The sequence below is a fragment of the Hyperolius riggenbachi genome, chromosome 8 (genome assembly GCF_040937935.1).
Source record: "Hyperolius riggenbachi isolate aHypRig1 chromosome 8, aHypRig1.pri, whole genome shotgun sequence".
NCBI classification, from domain to species: Eukaryota; Metazoa; Chordata; class Amphibia; order Anura; family Hyperoliidae; genus Hyperolius; species Hyperolius riggenbachi.
Genome location: NC_090653.1, coordinates 217,706,051 through 217,723,928, shown reverse-complemented (window position 1 = coordinate 217,723,928; position 17,878 = coordinate 217,706,051). Strand labels below are relative to the sequence as shown.

At 43.6% G+C, this 17,878-nt stretch overlaps 1 protein-coding gene across 1 annotated transcript; it reads right to left on the bottom strand.

Moving 5' to 3' along the window:
- Positions 1–3,787: 3,787 nt before the first annotated feature.
- Positions 3,788–17,459, bottom strand: LOC137528456 (uncharacterized). The gene is made up of 6 exons (XM_068249749.1): positions 17,223–17,459; positions 10,890–11,015; positions 9,606–9,772; positions 6,911–7,079; positions 5,625–6,032; positions 3,788–4,238 (listed from the first exon to the last, which is right to left on the bottom strand). Exons 2-6 carry the CDS (start codon positions 10,998–11,000, stop codon positions 3,837–3,839), a joined length of 1,257 nt encoding a protein of 418 aa, XP_068105850.1. The 5' UTR covers positions 11,001–11,015; positions 17,223–17,459; the 3' UTR covers positions 3,788–3,836.
- Positions 17,460–17,878: the final 419 nt, after the last annotated feature.

Here is a 17,878-nt window from a genome sequence, read left to right as displayed (position 1 = left end):
TCTGCTTCTAGTCCTTAGGTGCGTAAGTTATTTACTAGATAAACAGTCTGGAGTTTACAGGCAAAGTCTGCTGTAATATAATTTTATACAAATATAGAGACTAATCTGCAGTAGCTAGCATGAAAAATAGCTTACACTAAAGTTATAGAGGTTGAGCCAGATTGCGTACGTACAAAAAGGGCGCCTGGACAAAAAGGGTGCGGGGTGTAAACTCTAAATAATAATTAATCATTAATAGGGTTTATAAAAATAGTGTGCTATATTTTGTTTACAAATAAAGTTTAACAAAATTATAAATCATTAAATAATGTTTATAAAATCGGAAATTGTGAAAACGTTAATCTTCCCTATTTCTAAAGTTAAACTTATAATTACTTTTATTAAAAAAACAATAATATATGTTTAATTGTTATAATTGTATATTATTGTGAATAACCTTCATTTATGGTTTGTTCTTATAATAAAATCTGAAAATATTCTTTATAACGATGATATAAATATAAGTACGTTCGTAATAAGTGTTGTAAAACATTAGTAATTATTACTAAAATTTTACTAAAACTATACCTAAGCCTACTCTTACACAGAACCCTCCCTGTACCTATCCCTAACCCCTAGACCCCCCTGGTGGTGCCTAAACCTAAGACCCCCCTGTTGGTGCCTAAACCTAAGACCCCCTGTTGGTGCCTAAACCTAAGACCCCCCCTGTTGGTGCCTAAGTAACCCTCCCTGTACCTACCCCTAACCCCTAGACCCCCCTGTTGGTGCCTAAACCTAAGACCCCCCTGTTGGTGCCTAAACCTAAGACCCCCCTGTTGGTGCCTAAACCTAAGACCCCCCTGTTGGTGCCTAAACCTAAGACCCCCCTGGTGGTGCCTAAACCTAAGACCCCCCTGTTAGTGCCTAAACCTAAGACCCCCCTGTTGGTGCCTAAACCTAAGACCCCCCTGTTGGTGCCTAAACCTAAGACCCCCCTGGTGGTGCCTAAACCTAAGACCCCCCTGTTAGTGCCTAAACCTAAGACCCCCCTGTTGGTGCCTAAACCTAAGACCCCCCTGTTAGTGCCTAAACCTAAGACCCCCCTGGTGGTGCCTAAACCTAAGACCCCCCTGTTAGTGCCTAAACCTAAGACCCCCCTGGTGGTGCCTAAACCTAAGACCCCCCTGGTGGTGCCTAAACCTAAGACCCCCCTTTATTATGTGGATAATAATGTTTTACTAATTATGGATGCAAAAAATATATTCCAATTTACATTACGTACTGATCGCTTTATTTTGTGAATAATGTTCTAAAAACAGTAAGGGATAAAACTTTAAATAAAAAAATATATTCCAATTTACATTACGTACTGATCGCTTTGTTTTGTGAATAATGTTTTAAAAACAGTAAGGGATAAAACTTTAAATAATGTTTTAATTATTTAAATAAGATAAATATATTTAGTATTTTCATAAACGTTATTCGGCACGGGTGCATTTTATAAACGTAAATGAACACAAGCTCAGTTATAAATCATTAAACAGCTCCGGGCGCCGTTTGTAAACTTTATTTAGCTCCGGGCGCCGTTTGTAAACTTTATTTAGCTCCGGCGCCCTTTTTTCCTGCTCTGCGCCCATTAAACGTTATTTATTATGGGAGTGAATGGCGGCGCCCTTTTTGTCCACTAGCTGCCTGCGCCCTTTTTTCCCAGCTCCAGCCAGATTACTGGTGGGCTTAGTACTAGTATCACAAGCAAAATTAGGGGGTGCAAAGTGACAAATTAGAACACTGCCTTAAAGTGAAACTTAAGTGAGATAAAAAATTGTATCTATCTTTCTACACCTAAAAATTACTTTTAGATATCCCCCAGTTTTATGTTACGTTTAAAAACTTAAAGTAGATTTATTGTTTTGTTTCAGCTCAATAAAAAAGTCTGTTCCTTATCTCTGCATGATAAAATATATGAACTATTGACCTTTTTTTATGTATCCACATTGTTTTAAGTATCCAAGTTCTCTGCCAGGAAAGTATTTTGTAGCTGTAATTCCTTATTAGTGAGGGACTCTATAGTTCGACTGGGTCCCGACTGGAAAAAACAGTCAGTTGCATAGCTGAATATTAACTCTTTCAGGTAGAGAAATAAGAAAAGCAAAACAGCATATTTATTTGTATGCTTGCCACTGTACATACACGTCTATCTCAATATGTCACTTGTCACTTAAAGCCCCCCTTAAAGAGAAACTTTACTGAACATAACTTAACCGGTTCAGTACCACAGTGTCGAAAACCTCATGCATCCGAGCAACGGTCACCTCCCATTAATTCGCCAATAACTTTATTGCTACTTATCACAATTAATTGATCTGTATCTTTTTTTTTCTGCCACTGATTAGGCTTTCTTTGGGTAGTACATTTTGCTAATTATTTGCGAATTATTTTTTTCTAAATCCATTTTAACATTTTATTTCCATTTAACATTTTATTTTCCATTTTATTTCTCAGTTTTTGGCCATTATAGTTTGAAATTAATATACGCTACCGTAATTAAACCTGCCCTGCATTGGGCTTCATTGGCAGGGGCCTATATTTTGCGATTGTAGCACATAGCATAAAGCTATCTGTCACTTGACCTGAGTGAAGTGACATTCAGTTAAAAAAAAACATCTGAGAGACCAGAACCAATACCGTCATCTAGTATCCACTACTGTCCTGTAGGGAAGCTCGTTTGGATTCTATGGAGTTGAAATTTCCACATTTCTGATCAGAAATCTGTATTTCCAGTCGGAAATCATAGTACAGTAATCAGAATTCCGTCGAAAATTTGAGATACCGATAGTCGTTAATTTTAGGCCAATCAATGCATTCGGAATAAATAAGTCAATCTGTGAATCAGGTAGTGCACTTAGAAACTCGGAATGATTCTAAAGAAAAACTGTACCGTCAATTACTGCATGGCTGATCGCATTTCCAATCATTTCCCGATTCCGATCAGAAGTTTGCACTGCAGCATACCAAATACAGTAGATATTAAGTTCAATCTGTATACTGCAGAAATAAGATCGGAATCGGATTCCGATCAGAATCAGAAGTGGTATCGGTATTGGATTGGAATCGGTATTGCAATGCGTTAATCCGATTTTCGAGGGAATCGGAAATCAGCATTTCTGACCATCCCTACTGCCCCGTATAAGGCTTCACTGGTAGGGGCCTATATTTTGTGGTGATTTTAGCACATAGCATAAACCTATTTGTCACCTGATCTGAGTGCAGTGACATTCAGTTAAAAAAAAACCACCCGAGAGACCAGTACTACTACTGTCATCTATTGCAGCTCTGACTGTCCAGAGTGCACTGACGTTAGCTGTTTGACACAGGTGTGCACACTGCTGCTAGTGGTGGTAAAGTACCTTGCACAATACCCTCATAAATGTTTTTTTCTCTCTCTTGATATTGTTATATTGCAGTTCTCTGTGTCCAGTGCACACGTTAGCCATTGGAGACCAGTCTGCTGGTGGTTATAGTAGTACACCGACTACATAACCCAATAGTCCTTTACCAAACACTACTGGCATCATCTGGTATCCGACCACTACTGCCCCATGTATTGGGCCTATAATGTGAGTGATTGTTGTAGACAGTATTATGTAAACCCACTGGTCACCTCGCCTGCGTAGAGTGACATTCACTTTCAAAAAAATAAATAAAAACAGCTGAGTGAACCACTAATGGCAACAGAAATACGGTAATAAGGAACAGTAAATGAAGACAAAGTTAGTGAAAGCTAAAGAACAATTATTCAGACTCAACGTTTAAGAGGCCAGGTTGTTCCTGGATTTATGTTTATTATCATCCAATATTCATGAGCAGCACATCATCATCTTGTCAAGGTCCAGTTCCTTATAGCATTCGCTTATAATGTTCATACCCACAATCAAGGGTACATCCTGCTGGCTTGTGATCATAAACATCCTGTTCTTATAAACATGCCCTCCAACTTCAACATCGGCTATGAAACAACCGTCCATTGGATCAGGCTCGCAGGTTGCCGTGATCAATTCACTATAGTCACTAGGAAGAGACTTCAAGTGTTTTTGTGACCAGTGGCAAAGGAAACATTTGCGGCTAAGCAAAGAGAATGCAGATCCAGTGTCAAAAACTCCTTCTATACTGACATCGTTGATGGAAATGTTGACAGTAGGTCCAGCCTTATCCTGTTGCATGAAGATGGTTTCAATTTCATTCTCTGTCAGAGTTTCTCCCTATTGAGATAAAAAATTGTCATAAGTACATTTTATCATGGCTTATGTACTAGAAAACCTATAACAGAACATTGGCAACCATTGACTGCATCCTTAAAACTTGAAACAAAAAGTAATTTCCAAACAAGACAGGTAAGCTATCAGGCGCTTCAGAGGGAGAGAAAATGTCTCCCTGATGCCGTGAATACATGGGGGCTGTAACTGAGCCTGCACCTCTTCTGCCTTAAAAGACTTACGAGGCAAAAACACAAAAAAAAGTTAATTACCTCATCGCCATTGCAGTGCTCCTAGTAGACTATCAGCGCCTGGCCTGTCACTGTGTGGCCCTCTGTCAGCATTATCCAAGCTGTAGTTCAGGCCCCGACCCTGCCCAGGGTCACCCTATCAATTTGCGATCAAAAACGCTGCTTTAAAAAAATCCTGCATCTGCGCAGTTCTTAGCCGCTAGTGCGGCTGCGCAGGTTCTCTGGCCTGTCCCCGGCCCGTCCTCGCTCCCTTCACTCTGCTCTGTACGTCATGTGGGAGTGTCCGCACGGCCGCCCACATGACTGATTGAGGGACAAGTCACGTCTCCCCACGCTCAGCACTGTTTCTCTCGGCTGAGGGGGCGCGGCTGACTTGTCCCTCAATCAGTCATGTGGGCAGCCGTGCGGACACGCCCACATGACGTACAGAGCAGAGTGAAGGGAGCGAGGACGGGACGGGGACAGGCCAGAGAACCTGCGCAGCTGCACTAGCGGCTAAGAACTGCGCAGATGCAGGAAATTTTTTTAAAGCAGCGTTTTTGATCGCAAATTGATAGGGCGACCCTGGGCAGGGTCGAGGCCTGAACTACAGCTTGGATAATGCTGACAGAGGGCCACACAGTGACAGTCCAGGAGCTGATAGTCTGCTAGGAGCACTGCAATGGCCATGAGGTAATTAACTTTTTTTTGTGTGTTCGCCTCGTAAGTCCTTTAAAGCAGGCTGCTATACTGAATAGGGCAGCTATAAAGGAACATGTCTAAAGTTGCTCATTAATGGTACAATCTCCCGAATGATCAACTGTATAAGAAGGTCAATTGATCGCAGAGAAGGATCCTCCACAAGGCACTGGTGAGGCACCGGTGAGGTGGGCAAAGGGTGAGCTTAATGATGGCTCACCCTGCTGCCGTTTAAATCCTTGGCGGCAATGAATACTATTCCCCATGTGAGTCATAGCAACTCGGAACCCTGAATTACCCTTACACACCCCACACAGTATAATATTACTGCTATGGCGGCGCCTAGTTTCGGCACTTAATGCTGAGTGCATACGCCAAAACCACCTGCTTTGCGATATATAACCAGGGAAGCCTTGTTCAGACTGAACTATAGATTATACATATAAAGGCAAAAAATACTTACAGCTTCATGAGATGTGCAGATCAGGGTCACATCCTTTTCCTCCTTGTCCAGGTCTACATCCTTATAGAAGTCCATTATTATGTTCACTCCCAAAATCAAGGGTGTAGCCAGCTTGTCTGAGACTATAAAAATCTTGTTCTTATGAACACGTTCTCTAATGCTTACATCAGCAATGAAATAACCTGTGATGGGTATAGTATTCCCATCACTTCCTGTGGTAATTCCAAACCAATCAGGAAGGTCAGTTCTCAGATCTGCTTGTGAACAACTGCTAATGAGAGAAAATGGAGCTCCAGTGTCAAAATCTCCCTTAATATGGCAATCATTAAGGGAAATGTTCACAGTAGGACAAGGCTTCTCCTGTTCCAGGAACAATGTATTAATTTCGTCTTCTGCTAGATCTTCTCCCTGTTGAGATAAAAATTGTGATAAGTACATTTTACAGGCCATTGCTTATGTCCTAGTAAGCCTATAACAGAGTATTGGTAGCCATGAACTGCATTCTAAAAACTTGAAATTGAAAGTAACCCCCAGTTAGGAAACCCACCCACCGGAGACTACACAAAATAAGTTGATGAGTTGATGATGAGTTGCTAGGCAACGAAATATGTTGGGAAGAGCTACGGAGTGACGTATCAAGCGCGTGACGTCACCGGACGTGGTAGCGCTACCGCAAGTTATGCGGCTTTCCATGCACATACACACGCGTACATGTCGCTGTATATTACAGTGTATGAGCGGCAGCGTTGTAGCAAGTTTTAGGCTGCCAAGCATTTAGCCTTTAAATCACCCAGCCTTCATTGTGTATTATGCTGGAGTATCAGGCATATACTAGCCATTTGCACTAAGTGCATGGAGACTCTTAGACAGACTTGTCTTCACTTGTTTTTATTGCGTTTTTTAACAAAAAATATTTGTATGCTATGAGAGCGATTCTTGCTTTTATTGAAGCTCTGAGTCATTGCCTGGCAGACAGGAACACCAGAAGCAGATAACAGCCAGCGGGATTTGCCAGACGGGCTGTGGGATGGCCAATACCCCAGAAGCGAAAACGGGCCCGATATAAGCTGCTCCATCTGGTGAGTCTTGATATAGAGGGGGTTGGGCTGAAGGCCATCCTTTTGTTGGATGAATGTACAAGCCTGAGCTACTGTTTGGGAATAGGATCTGCTCTTGGGCTGCATTAGCTGCTTTGGACTGCTTCATATGTATTGCATGTAGCACTTTATTCCCCGTAGCATATATTCCCCAATTGCTTTCTATTACACAAAATAAAGGTAACTTACAGCTTGATGAAATGTGCTGCTCAGGGTCTCCCAGTAATCCATCACTGCATCCTTATGGTAGTTGGCTTTGTACAGCCAGAACATATGGCTCTCGCCATTGTCCAGTTGCAAGGAGACGGTGCGATCTTTCCGCTGGACCGAGATTGTGGCTACTGGCAGAGGCACTAATCTGTAAGAAGTAAAAAAACATGAATAAAATATACAATGACAACTTGTTTAAAGCTGTACATTTTAATATATGGCACCAACAGAACCCATTATTGGTCAACCAAAACAATGCCAGCATTCAGAGCTGGGACAAGGTCCTCCAGCACCCAAAGCTGAGACACTAAAGTGCGCCCCTTAATCTCTCCCACCCAGCTGTTACACACTGATTGCTATTAGACTAAGAGGCATCCCAGGGCCCCCAACATCTTAATCTTTAGTTATCTGGCTTGCAGTCACTGTCATGTATTCCCTTTTCTTATTTCTCTGTGCTTCAAACACATAAGGGAATGATAGCTGAGTGAGTTGTGCGCCCCCCTCCTACACTGCGCCCTGAGGCTAGAGCCTCTCTTGCCTCTGCCTTGGCCCATTCCTGCCAGCATTGACTGGGCAAATAACTAAACCAAAGACCTATTGCCAAACAAACTGTCACCTCTCCAAAGCCTGAAACATGCTCATCCATTAAATCAAATGTGATCTAAACTTTTCCTTACTTTCCTTTTCTATACACTGGAACTGCTTTACAAATGCACATTCTTATCTAGCCTTGCTGGCCAGAGCAGCAAAAATACTGGCTAGATTTCATTTATTTAATCTGACAATATTTTCCTGACTCTAATCAGGTAATCTCTGCCTCTATACACTGCTTATATTAGAAGGTGACAGGAGGAAGATGGCAGGGCAGCAAGGGCATAGCAATAACCATAGCAGCCACAGAAGCTGCTATGGGGCCCTGGAGCAGAGGGGGCCCAGGTGGTACTTGATGCATTCACTATTAACTTTCTCGTATTCCTCCACCCTCTGACTTTGTCTCAGGGCCCCTGAATCATGTGCAGTGTTGATTGCATGAGACTGTAAATTGCCTTACTAACTCATATCCATAGGGTAGGGGCAGGTGGCATTGTTCAAGAGTGCCTACATCTGAGAACCCCATGAAAGTTTTCCTATGGGGCCCCATGAACTCTATCTACGTCACTGCAGGGCAGGGCTGATTGCTGGATACTGCTGAACTGACAGAGAATTGACAAGGCAGGAAGTGAGAATATCTGAGGAATGGGACATCACAGAGACAAAGCTAAATATGATGGAAAATTGCTTAAAGGGTTTAAGGTGCTAGAACTGCAATGGCTACCCTAAAAATGTAAAAATATATATATATATAACATTTCTCCCTTGTTAGACTCAAAGCACTTGTGCAGGAGCCACTATGGGAGCACTCAGTAACAGTGTTAGGGAGACTTGCCCAAGGACTCCTTACTGAATAGGATACTGGCTTATTGATTAGGAAGAACCATGAGTCAACCCCTGGTCTCCTATATCAGAGGCTGTGCCCTTAACCATTACACTATCCAACCATTATGTACTGATAACCTTGTTAGTTCTTATGCTCTCCTAACAGTTCAGATATAGAACTACCACTAACAGCCCACCTCGCCCTCCTGCCCAACCATTAACACAGTTTCATCTTTGAGAGCGGGAGAAAAAAGACACAGGAACACCGGGAGCCCAATCTCGTGTAGTATCGTCTGGTTAGTGCCAGATAAATGTATAAACAAGTGTCTAGATCAGGGGTCTCAAACTCGCGGCCCGCGGGCCATTTGTGGCCCTCGATACAATATTTTGTGGCCCTCGCCGGCAAAAGCTTCCTTATAGTTCGCTTCAGTGCTCCCAAGTAATCCGCCGTATCCCCGCCGCTAAACGAGGGCTGCAGAGCCCCCAAATCGCCCGGAGGGCAATCCGCCGGCATTTCCTGGAAGGGACAGAGCTTTCAGCTTCAGCTCTGCCCCTCCTGACGTCAATCGCCGCACGGATCACCGCCTCTCCCCACCCCTCTCTGTGAAGGCAGAGTGAGAGGGGCGGGCAGAGGCGGCAATGCACCGCGATTGTGAAATTCCTTATGCGGCCCAGCCTCATCCTGACTTTGCCTCCTCCGGCCCCCCAGGTAAATTGAGTTTGAGACCCCTGGTCTAGATACTCACAAGTGTGGGTTGCAATCCAAGCAACCACGATTTCATGCGGGGCATCTGCATTTGTGGCCCCCTGCGTGTTAATTGTCACACCGCGCATATGGGCGCCTATTGGAGCCTACCACAGGTGGTATTTACTATAGATATTGATTTCTCCTATGGGTTACACAGACACATGCTTATGTTTTATATATCAGTCTGTTGAGATATGAGATTTTGATAGCTAGATGTTTTGATATTTTGATGTTTTGATACTTTGATATTTTGTATTATGTCCTTGTGTCTGAGCTCCTGTCTTAAATTCTTTTTTAAAGGCACTTGAATTTGACCTGATGAAGCGGATTGTGTCCGCGAAACACGTTGTCTGATGTGCATAATAAAATCTGATATTTGTAAGAGAAAAAAATCGCTTATTTGAAGCTAGACCTTAACAAGGTAAGACCTCTTACCTATTTATAGTGCGAAAACTGATACCTTGGGCGCCTCCTACCCTCTCCCTAATTAACACAGATTCAGTCACTTACTTTTTAAGGAAGAATTTCCTATCAAATTTTCTGTATTCCATCCTCACAAGACTTAAAGGATCAAAATTCTTGTCGTTGGTGGGGACAAGAGCAAAAGTAACAAAGGAGGAAGGTCTGTACAACGGGGTCTTCTTCCAAAACCTTCGCAATGCGCCATTTTTGGTGACCTGAAAAAGTAAAAAAAAAAATATTTACAAACACTACACTGAAATTATTATCAAGCCATAAATAAAAACTTTAATGTGACTTAAAGAGACTCTGAAGCAATTCTAAGTTCACTTTTTTAAATTGTAATCATGTAAAACACTATAAGCCCTGCTAAACCGCCGCATCGCCGCGCCAAAACGGCGGGTTTATATCCCCCAAATCCCCTCTGCTCAGTCGCTTCCTGCTTGAGGCAGAGCTTAGGGCTTTAGCTCTGCCTCTTAGCGCGTCAATCCCCGCTGATCGCCTCCTCTCCCCACCCCTCTCAATCTTCCTTCACTGAGAGGGGCTGGGAGAGGCGGAGATCCACGGGCAGATTGACGCGCATGGAGGCAGAGCTGCAGCCCTAAGCTCTGTCTCCATGTGCAGCAAAGTCCAAGACCAAGAAAGTTGTGAATTTTGCAGAGGGGATTTGGGGGGAGTAAACCCCTCGTTTTGCCGCGGGGATGCAGCGGTATAGCAGGGCTTATAGTGTTTAACATGATTACAAGTTAAAAAAGTACATTTAGACTCGCTTCAGAGTCTCTTTAAAACTTGCTGCCGTTCTCCCAGATCTTCTAAGAGGTCACATTTGCATTTCATGTGATGCCAGCACTAAGTAATCGGAGAAAATAAAGCCTCATATACAATCAGGCCTGGATGTACCTCACAGGAGTGTATAGGGACAGATGTCCAGGCACCCTAGACATCGCCTTCCATGAGCCTACAAAGCCCCACTGAACCGCACCGCAAGGGTGCTGCTGGCTGGCCCAACTGTCACTTCTCCCTTACCCGTCATAGGTAGCTACAGGTGCCCCTTAGCCTTAGGTAGCCAGAGGTGTCCTCAGTATTAAGTAGCTAGAGGTGCCCCCAACTGAAGGTAGATATGGTCAGTAAAATGCCTAGACCCGGGTGAGTAACCTCTCATTTACACTCTGTTCGGCACTCTAAATAGGGAAGGAGGGTGGGAGGCACTCAGGGAGGGTAGTGAGCCGCCTTTCCATCATCAGGCGCCTGTAGGCAAGTCCCTACAGTGCCTTATGATAAATCCGCCCTTGTATACAATGACAATAAATAGTGACACATGTTTAAAAAACTTACCTCGAAGTACTTCCTCTCAATAGGTTCAGCAGCCCTGAGGAGATCAGCATCTCCATCCAGGGACAGAGAATCAACTACATTGGAGCGATGGAGACTTGCATCCCCAGGCATAGTGATACAGAAGATCTAGGGGGAAAAGACAGAGATAATAATAATTAGAACAACTGATAAAATGAATATAGAAAAGGACAAACTAAAAAGAAAAAGATCATGTTATAATGCCTACTGTATAATGAATGGCACAGTAGAATGAATACACTGCATTTAACATTATTGTGAATCCATCCCCATATCTCCATCGTACTACACTTTGGTTCTCTGAGGACACATAAATCAGAGATGCCATCTGAGCACCTGGGACTCTGGGAGCACAAAAAAAGAGCTTTGTGTGCCCCCTCACTACCTATGCTGATTGGCAGAGAGGGGGGTCACTTTACTTTGTGGGGTGCTGCTTATTTTCAGTTTCTGACTTGGTCTGCAGTTCAAGATTTACATATGGGGGTAGGTGTGGATTTACATCACAGGAGCCTATAAGCACAGATGTTCTGGCACCCTAGACTTCACTAGAGATGAAGCGAACATCAAAATTTTGGTGCGCAAACCCGACTTTACAGGTAATGTTCGCGAGCCCCCGTACGTGCTAAAAACACCAATTGTGCAGAGTATGTTAAAGAGGAACTCCAGCCTAAACAAACATACTGTTATTAAGTTACATTAGTTATGTTAATTAAAATAGATAGATAATATAATCTCTTATCCACACTGTTTTAAAGAGACTCTGAAGCGAGAATAAATCTCGCTTCAGAGCTCACAGTTAGCAGGGGCACGTGTGCCCCTGCTAAACCGGCGCAATAGCGCCGCTAAAAAGGGGTCCCTTGACCCCCAAACCCCCCACTGCGACACTTGGTCGCAGACTTGGTCGCTCCTGGAGGCAGGGCTAACGGCTGCAGCCCTGCCTCCAGTCGCGTCTATCAGCGGCGGATCTCCGCCTCTCCCCCGCCCCTCTCAGTGAAGGAAGACTGAGAGGGGCGGGGGAGAGGCGGAGATACGCGCTGACAGACGCGCGTGGGGCAGGGCTGTGGCGGTTAGCCCTGCCCCAACCAGGAAGCGCTCCCCGCATTACGGAGGGGATTTGGGGGATCAGGGACCCCCGTTAAGCCGCGGGATAGCGGCGGTTTAGCAGGGGCACACGTGCCCCTGCTATCTATGAGGTCTGAAGCGAGATTTATTCTCGCTTCAGACTCTCTTTAAAAGAACAGGCAAATGTTTGATTTCATGATGGCAGCCATCTTTTTGTTTGAAAGTAGGTGACAGGGAGCATGAGACACAGTTCCAACTGTCCTGTGTCCTGATCACCTCTCCCAGTTGCTAGGCAACGTGAATAACAACATAGGAAACCCCATCATACTCTGCACAGCATCAGGGAAAAAAAGTTTTAACCGCCAACTGAAGGAGAATTCCAAAGACACCAATGCAGGTTGTAAATTCAAAAAATGTTATAAAAAATAAAATAAAAATACAATTTCTACTCCATGTAACCAATGAAAATCAGACAATGAACATTTCTAACTATAACAGTCTTCTTATTATCTTCTTTTCTTCTTACTGGATGTACTTCTTGGAGCTAGAAAGAAAATTGGTTATTTTCAATCCCTAACCTTCCAACCCAGAAATTATCTACTAAGCGTGACCACCCACTTTATCTTACGTTTTATAGAATAAACTTGGACCTTGTTTGGATTTCATAAAACCCTGCGTACCAGCTTTGGAAAAGGTAATCTTAATTCAATACTTCATCACAATGCAGTTATATAGAAATTAACCTCTAATTTTGCTGATCAGCAAAAATCTTTAATACCTTCAACAGTAGATGGAGTACTCCCATTTTATATTCCCAGATGGATAAGCAAGTCTGGCTATCTTACTTGTTCTATATTTCAGCCAGGTCTTTATGAAGGTAAGAAAAATAAATGAATAAATTAATGAGTTAATAAGTTAATATAAAAAAAATAAATAGATTGGTTAGTGAATTACTGAGTGTTTAGTAAGTCATATTGTTACTTGAATTAGTTAAAGATAAAAAAAAACTGGAACCAACAAAAATAGAACGAATGACTCCGTCACTGGTTTTAGAGGCAAAAAATTATCTAATATGCCCGTTCCAACAATATAAAAAAAAACAAAATTTTCTTCTTATGGCCCATACTCACGGGCTACAATTGTCGCCGCAGGTCGCCCGTGAGTATGAGGCGTTGCACGGGCGCGCACCCCGAACCGTCGCTCGTCGCTGATGTCGCCAGGCGATTGAACCGGTCAATCTTCGCCGCAACTGTCGCTAGTCCGCGTGTGTATGCGGACTAGCGACAGCAACCCCATAGCCGGCGCACTGAGTTTCTGGCGGGGAGGAGGAACGTCGGCGACAGCTTCTGTCGCGCCACTAGTCCCTCTTCCGCAGTGTGTATGCGGAGGGACGTGGCGACGAGCTGTCGCCGAACTGTCGCGCACACGCTCCCGTGTGCTAGCGACATGCAGTTTTGGTTGCCCGCAGTGCTGGGCCGAAATTACGCATTAGCGTAATTACGCATCGTAATTCACTACAAATGCACCGTAAGCGTTACGTGTAAGGTTACGGTATTACGCGTAATTAATTACGCGTAGACCGTAGAGTTACGTTTTACGCGTAACAAATTACGCGTAAGACAGTAAACTCCCATTGAAATTACACAGTCTGCCGTAATCGCGTAATATTACGCTCCCGTATAATATAAAAAAGCCGCCGACTTTAAGGGTTAATAGCAAAGCCCCCTTAAGTGCTAAGAGCCTCAAATTTGGAGAATATATTAAGGAGATCAGAAGGAATAAGAGGAAAAAATTTTTTTTCAAAAAGACCTTATAGTTTTTGAGAAAATCGATGTTAAAGTTTCAAAGGAAAAATATATACATTTAAAAACCCGCCGACTTTAACGGTTAATAGCAAAGCCTGCTTAAAATTTAGGAACACCAAATTCACAGGGTATATTAAGGGGATCAGTGGGAATAAGAGGAAAACATTTTTTTCAAAAAGACCTTATAGTTTTTGAGAAAATCGATTTTTAAGTTTCAAGGGCGAAAATGTCTTTTAAATGCGGAAAATGTCAGTTTTTTTTGCACAGGTAACAATAGTGTTTTATTTTCATAGATTCCCCCAAGTGGGAAGAGTTTTACTTACTTCGTTCTGAGTGTGGGAAATATAAAAAAAAAACGACGTGGGGTCCCCCCTCCCAGACCTCTTTAACCCCTTGTCCCCCATGCAGACTGGGATAGCCAGAATGCGGAGCACCGGCCGCGTGGGGCTCCGCACCCTGACTATACCAGCCCGCATGGTCCATGGATTGGGGGGTCTCGGAAGGGGAGGGGCAGCCAAGCTTTCCCCTCCCCCTCCGAGCCCTTGTCCAATCCAAGGACAAGGGGCTCTTCTCCACCTCCGATGGGCGGTGGAGGTGGAGGCCGCGATTTCCTGGGGAGGGGTTCATGGTGGCATCTGGGAGTCCCCTTTAAAAAGGGGTCCCCCAGATGCCCACCCCCCTCCCAGGAGAAATGAGTATAGAGGTACTTGTATTACCCCTTACCCATTTCCTTTAAGAGTTAAAAGTAAATAAACACACAAACACATAGAAAAAGTATTTTAATTGAACAAAAAACATAACCACGAAAAAAGTCCTTTAATATTCTTAATTAACCATTAATACTTACCTGTCCCTTTAAAAGCCAGTTCCCACGCAATATCCTCGGAAATATACTAATCAGTTACAATGTAACAAAGTTATTACAATGTAACAACTTTGTTACATTGTAACTACGCCGCACCCGACGTCACTCACCGCCGCCGCCGCCGCTTCTGTGCTGCAGGACCCGACAGAGCTCTGAGCTATAGCTCAGAGCTCTCTAAGCATCTTTGTATTTGGGCTCCAAGGAGCCCCATTGGTCCTTAGCAGACCAATGGGGTTCCTTCTGATTTGAAGGAACCCCATTGGTCTGCTAAGGACCAATGGGGCTCCTTGGAGCCCAAATACAAAGATGCTTTCGAGAGCTCTGAGCTAATATAGCTCAGAGCTCTGTCGGGTGAAGGGACGCTAAGTCCCCGCCGGCTCCGCTGCCCTCCCCGCCTCTCCCACATGTCACCTATATACATGCTGGCACCCATGGGTGCCAGCATGTATATGAGTGACAGGTGTGGGTGGAGTGGACGGCGGGAGCCGGCGGGGACTAGCGTGTATGCGGCGGCCGGCGGGTGAGAGGCGAGTGACGTCGGGTGCGGTGGTGTTACAAAGTAACAAAGTTGTTACATTGTAATAACTTTGTTACATTGTAACTGATTAGTATATTTCCGAGGATATTGCGTGGGAACTGGCTTTTAAAGGGACAGGTAAGTATTAATGGTTAATTAAGAATATTAAAGGACTTTTTTCGTGGTTATGTATTTTGTTCAATTAAAATACTTTTTCTATGTGTTTGTGTGTTTATTTACTTTTAACTCTTAAAGGAAATGGGTAAGGGGTACTACAAGTACCTCTATACTCATTTCTCCTGGGAGGGGGGTGGGCATCTGGGGGACCCCTTTTCAAAGGGGACTCCCAGATGCCACCATGAACCCCTCCCCAGGAAATCACGGCCTCCACCTCCACCGCCCATCGGAGGTGGAGAAGAGCCCCTTGTCCTTGGATTGGACAAGGGCTCGGAGGGGGAGGGGAAAGCTTGGCTGCCCCTCCCCTTCCGAGACCCCCCAATCCATGGACCATGCGGGCTGGTATAGTCAGGGTGCGGAGCCCCACGCGGCCGGTGCTCCGCATTCTTGCTATCCCAGTCTGCATGGGGGACAAGGGGTTAAAGAGGTCTGGGAGGGGGGACCCCACGTCGTTTTTTTTTTATATTTCCCACACTCAGAACGAAGTAAGTAAAACTCTTCCCACTTGGGGGAATCTATGAAAATAAAACACTATTGTTACCTGTGCAAAAAAAACTGACATTTTCCGCATTTAAAAGACATTTTCGCCCTTGAAACTTAAAAATCGATTTTCTCAAAAACTATAAGGTCTTTTTGAAAAAAATATTTTTCCTCTTATTCCCACTGATCCCCTTAATATACCCTGTGAATTTGGTGTTCCTAAATTTTAAGCAGGCTTTGCTATTAACCGTTAAAGTCGGCGGGTTTTTAAATGTATATATTTTTCCTTTGAAACTTTAACATCGATTTTCTCAAAAACTATAAGGTCTTTTTGAAAAAAAAATGTTTCCTCTTATTTCTTCTGATCTCCTTAATATATTCTCCAAATTTGAGGCTCTTAGCACTTAAGGGGGCTTTGCTATTAACCCTTAAAGTCGGCGGCTACCTAACATTGATCCATGCGTCAACTTTTTCGCTTGGCAGCATGACCTTACGCATTAATTGCTAGTAGGATTTTACACGTAAGCCTGTAACGTAATAACCTGAATTACGGTATACTTACGCGTAATTGCGTAAGTGCTATGCGTAATTATAAACATGTACTGAAATTGAATGTCTATGCCGTAAGCGTAATTTCGTAATGCGTAATAGCGTAAAATTACGCGTAATGATCCGTAAGCGTAGCTTTCTCCATTACGACCAGCACTGGTTGCCTGTGAGTATGGGCCATGAGATCCAAAATCTGTTGCTCCTGTACTCAATCTCTTCTGTTCTTTTGCAGGATCAGTCTACTACCAGGAGACAGTCTATTAAAAGGTACTTATTCCAAATTATTCACTACTGCTGGTAAGTCAACATATTAGCTATTTTTCCTTTCTTTTTCAGAAATCCAGCTGAGCGACTCTTTTCCGAGGTAAGTATTTCTCAAGTAGAGAACTTCGCACTGTCTTGTGCACAACACAGACGAAAAATAAAATTTGCTCTCTGCATTTATTTTTACAACAGTTAGTTGGCTATAAGGGAACATGGCAGGCCTATAGCGGACAGGGCAATGGCTTATTTCATTAAGCAAATTCACTTTTTTCTCAGAATCACTATTTCATAGTCCCATACATAGGACATAGGTAATAGGCAGTTTTTTGGACTTTCATAAAAAAAACTGTTTTCCCATTTCCGCAACTGTTCAGGAAAACGTATGAAAATACAATAAAGATGATAATAAAAAAAAATTAGGGATTGTCAGTCTCAATTCTCAGCCTCACCAACACTATACTTCAGCAGTTAGGGACATCACCATATCCAATTCACTGTAATCAACATGTTCAAACATCTTTCTTGTCACACGCTGATTTATCACAATATTAATCATATTTCATATGTGTCAGCTTTAAAGGATTCTTTCCCAGCACCTCTGTATCGAAAATCACTGGCTATACATCTGACTAGCTCTTTTTCATCTGCCTGAAATCTCTCTCCTGGCTTCCTCACTCCTTGTCAGCTTTGATTGACTGATGGCTGTCTGTGGAGGATTGAAGAATCATCTCAGCGCATTACTTTTTCCCCCAAAATGTCAGCTGCTGCAGTTTCTGGCCTGCATCTCCTCAGCTGGGCCTGCTGCGTCTTTCCTCTTCCCCTGTCCGCTCCAACTGTGCACCTCTGCCCCTCAGAGAGCCGTTAACCTTTTTCTAACGGCTCCCCTGCGCATGTTTGGTTGATTAGCAACCTTCCCTCCCTCTCTCGCGCAATCAACGCGAGCGGCTCTTCACGTAAGAGCCTTATCCGGCGCGTCTGGTTGCCTTAGCAACCGGGAGGAGTGCACGTGTCAATATATACACGTGCACTCGCTCCTTTCCTCCGCATAGCCATCAGCCCTGCCTACCACACAGCAGCGCCAATTACAACTAAGGGCAAAATGCCCTTACTTAACAAACCTGTGTCAGCAGCGCCTCTATTTAAAGCTGCTGACCAGGTAATAATAAGATAATAAAAAAAAAACTACATCCCCTTTTTCTACCTGCTACAATTGCTTTGGTAAGAAAAACAAAGTTCTGATGCTGTGAAACTG

Excerpts from the sequence above, each read along its gene's own strand:
- LOC137528456 (XM_068249749.1), bottom strand. The coding sequence starts at position 11,000 with ATGCCTGGGGATGCAAGTCTCCATCGCTCCAATGTAGTTGATTCTCTG. Across the intron at positions 6,033-6,910 it reads GCAGCACATTTCATCAAGCT|GGAGAAGATCTAGCAGAAGA; the intron begins GTAAGTTACCTT and ends TTATCTCAACAG. Across the intron at positions 4,239-5,624 it reads TCTGCACATCTCATGAAGCT|GGAGAAACTCTGACAGAGAA; the intron begins GTAAGTATTTTT and ends TTATCTCAATAG.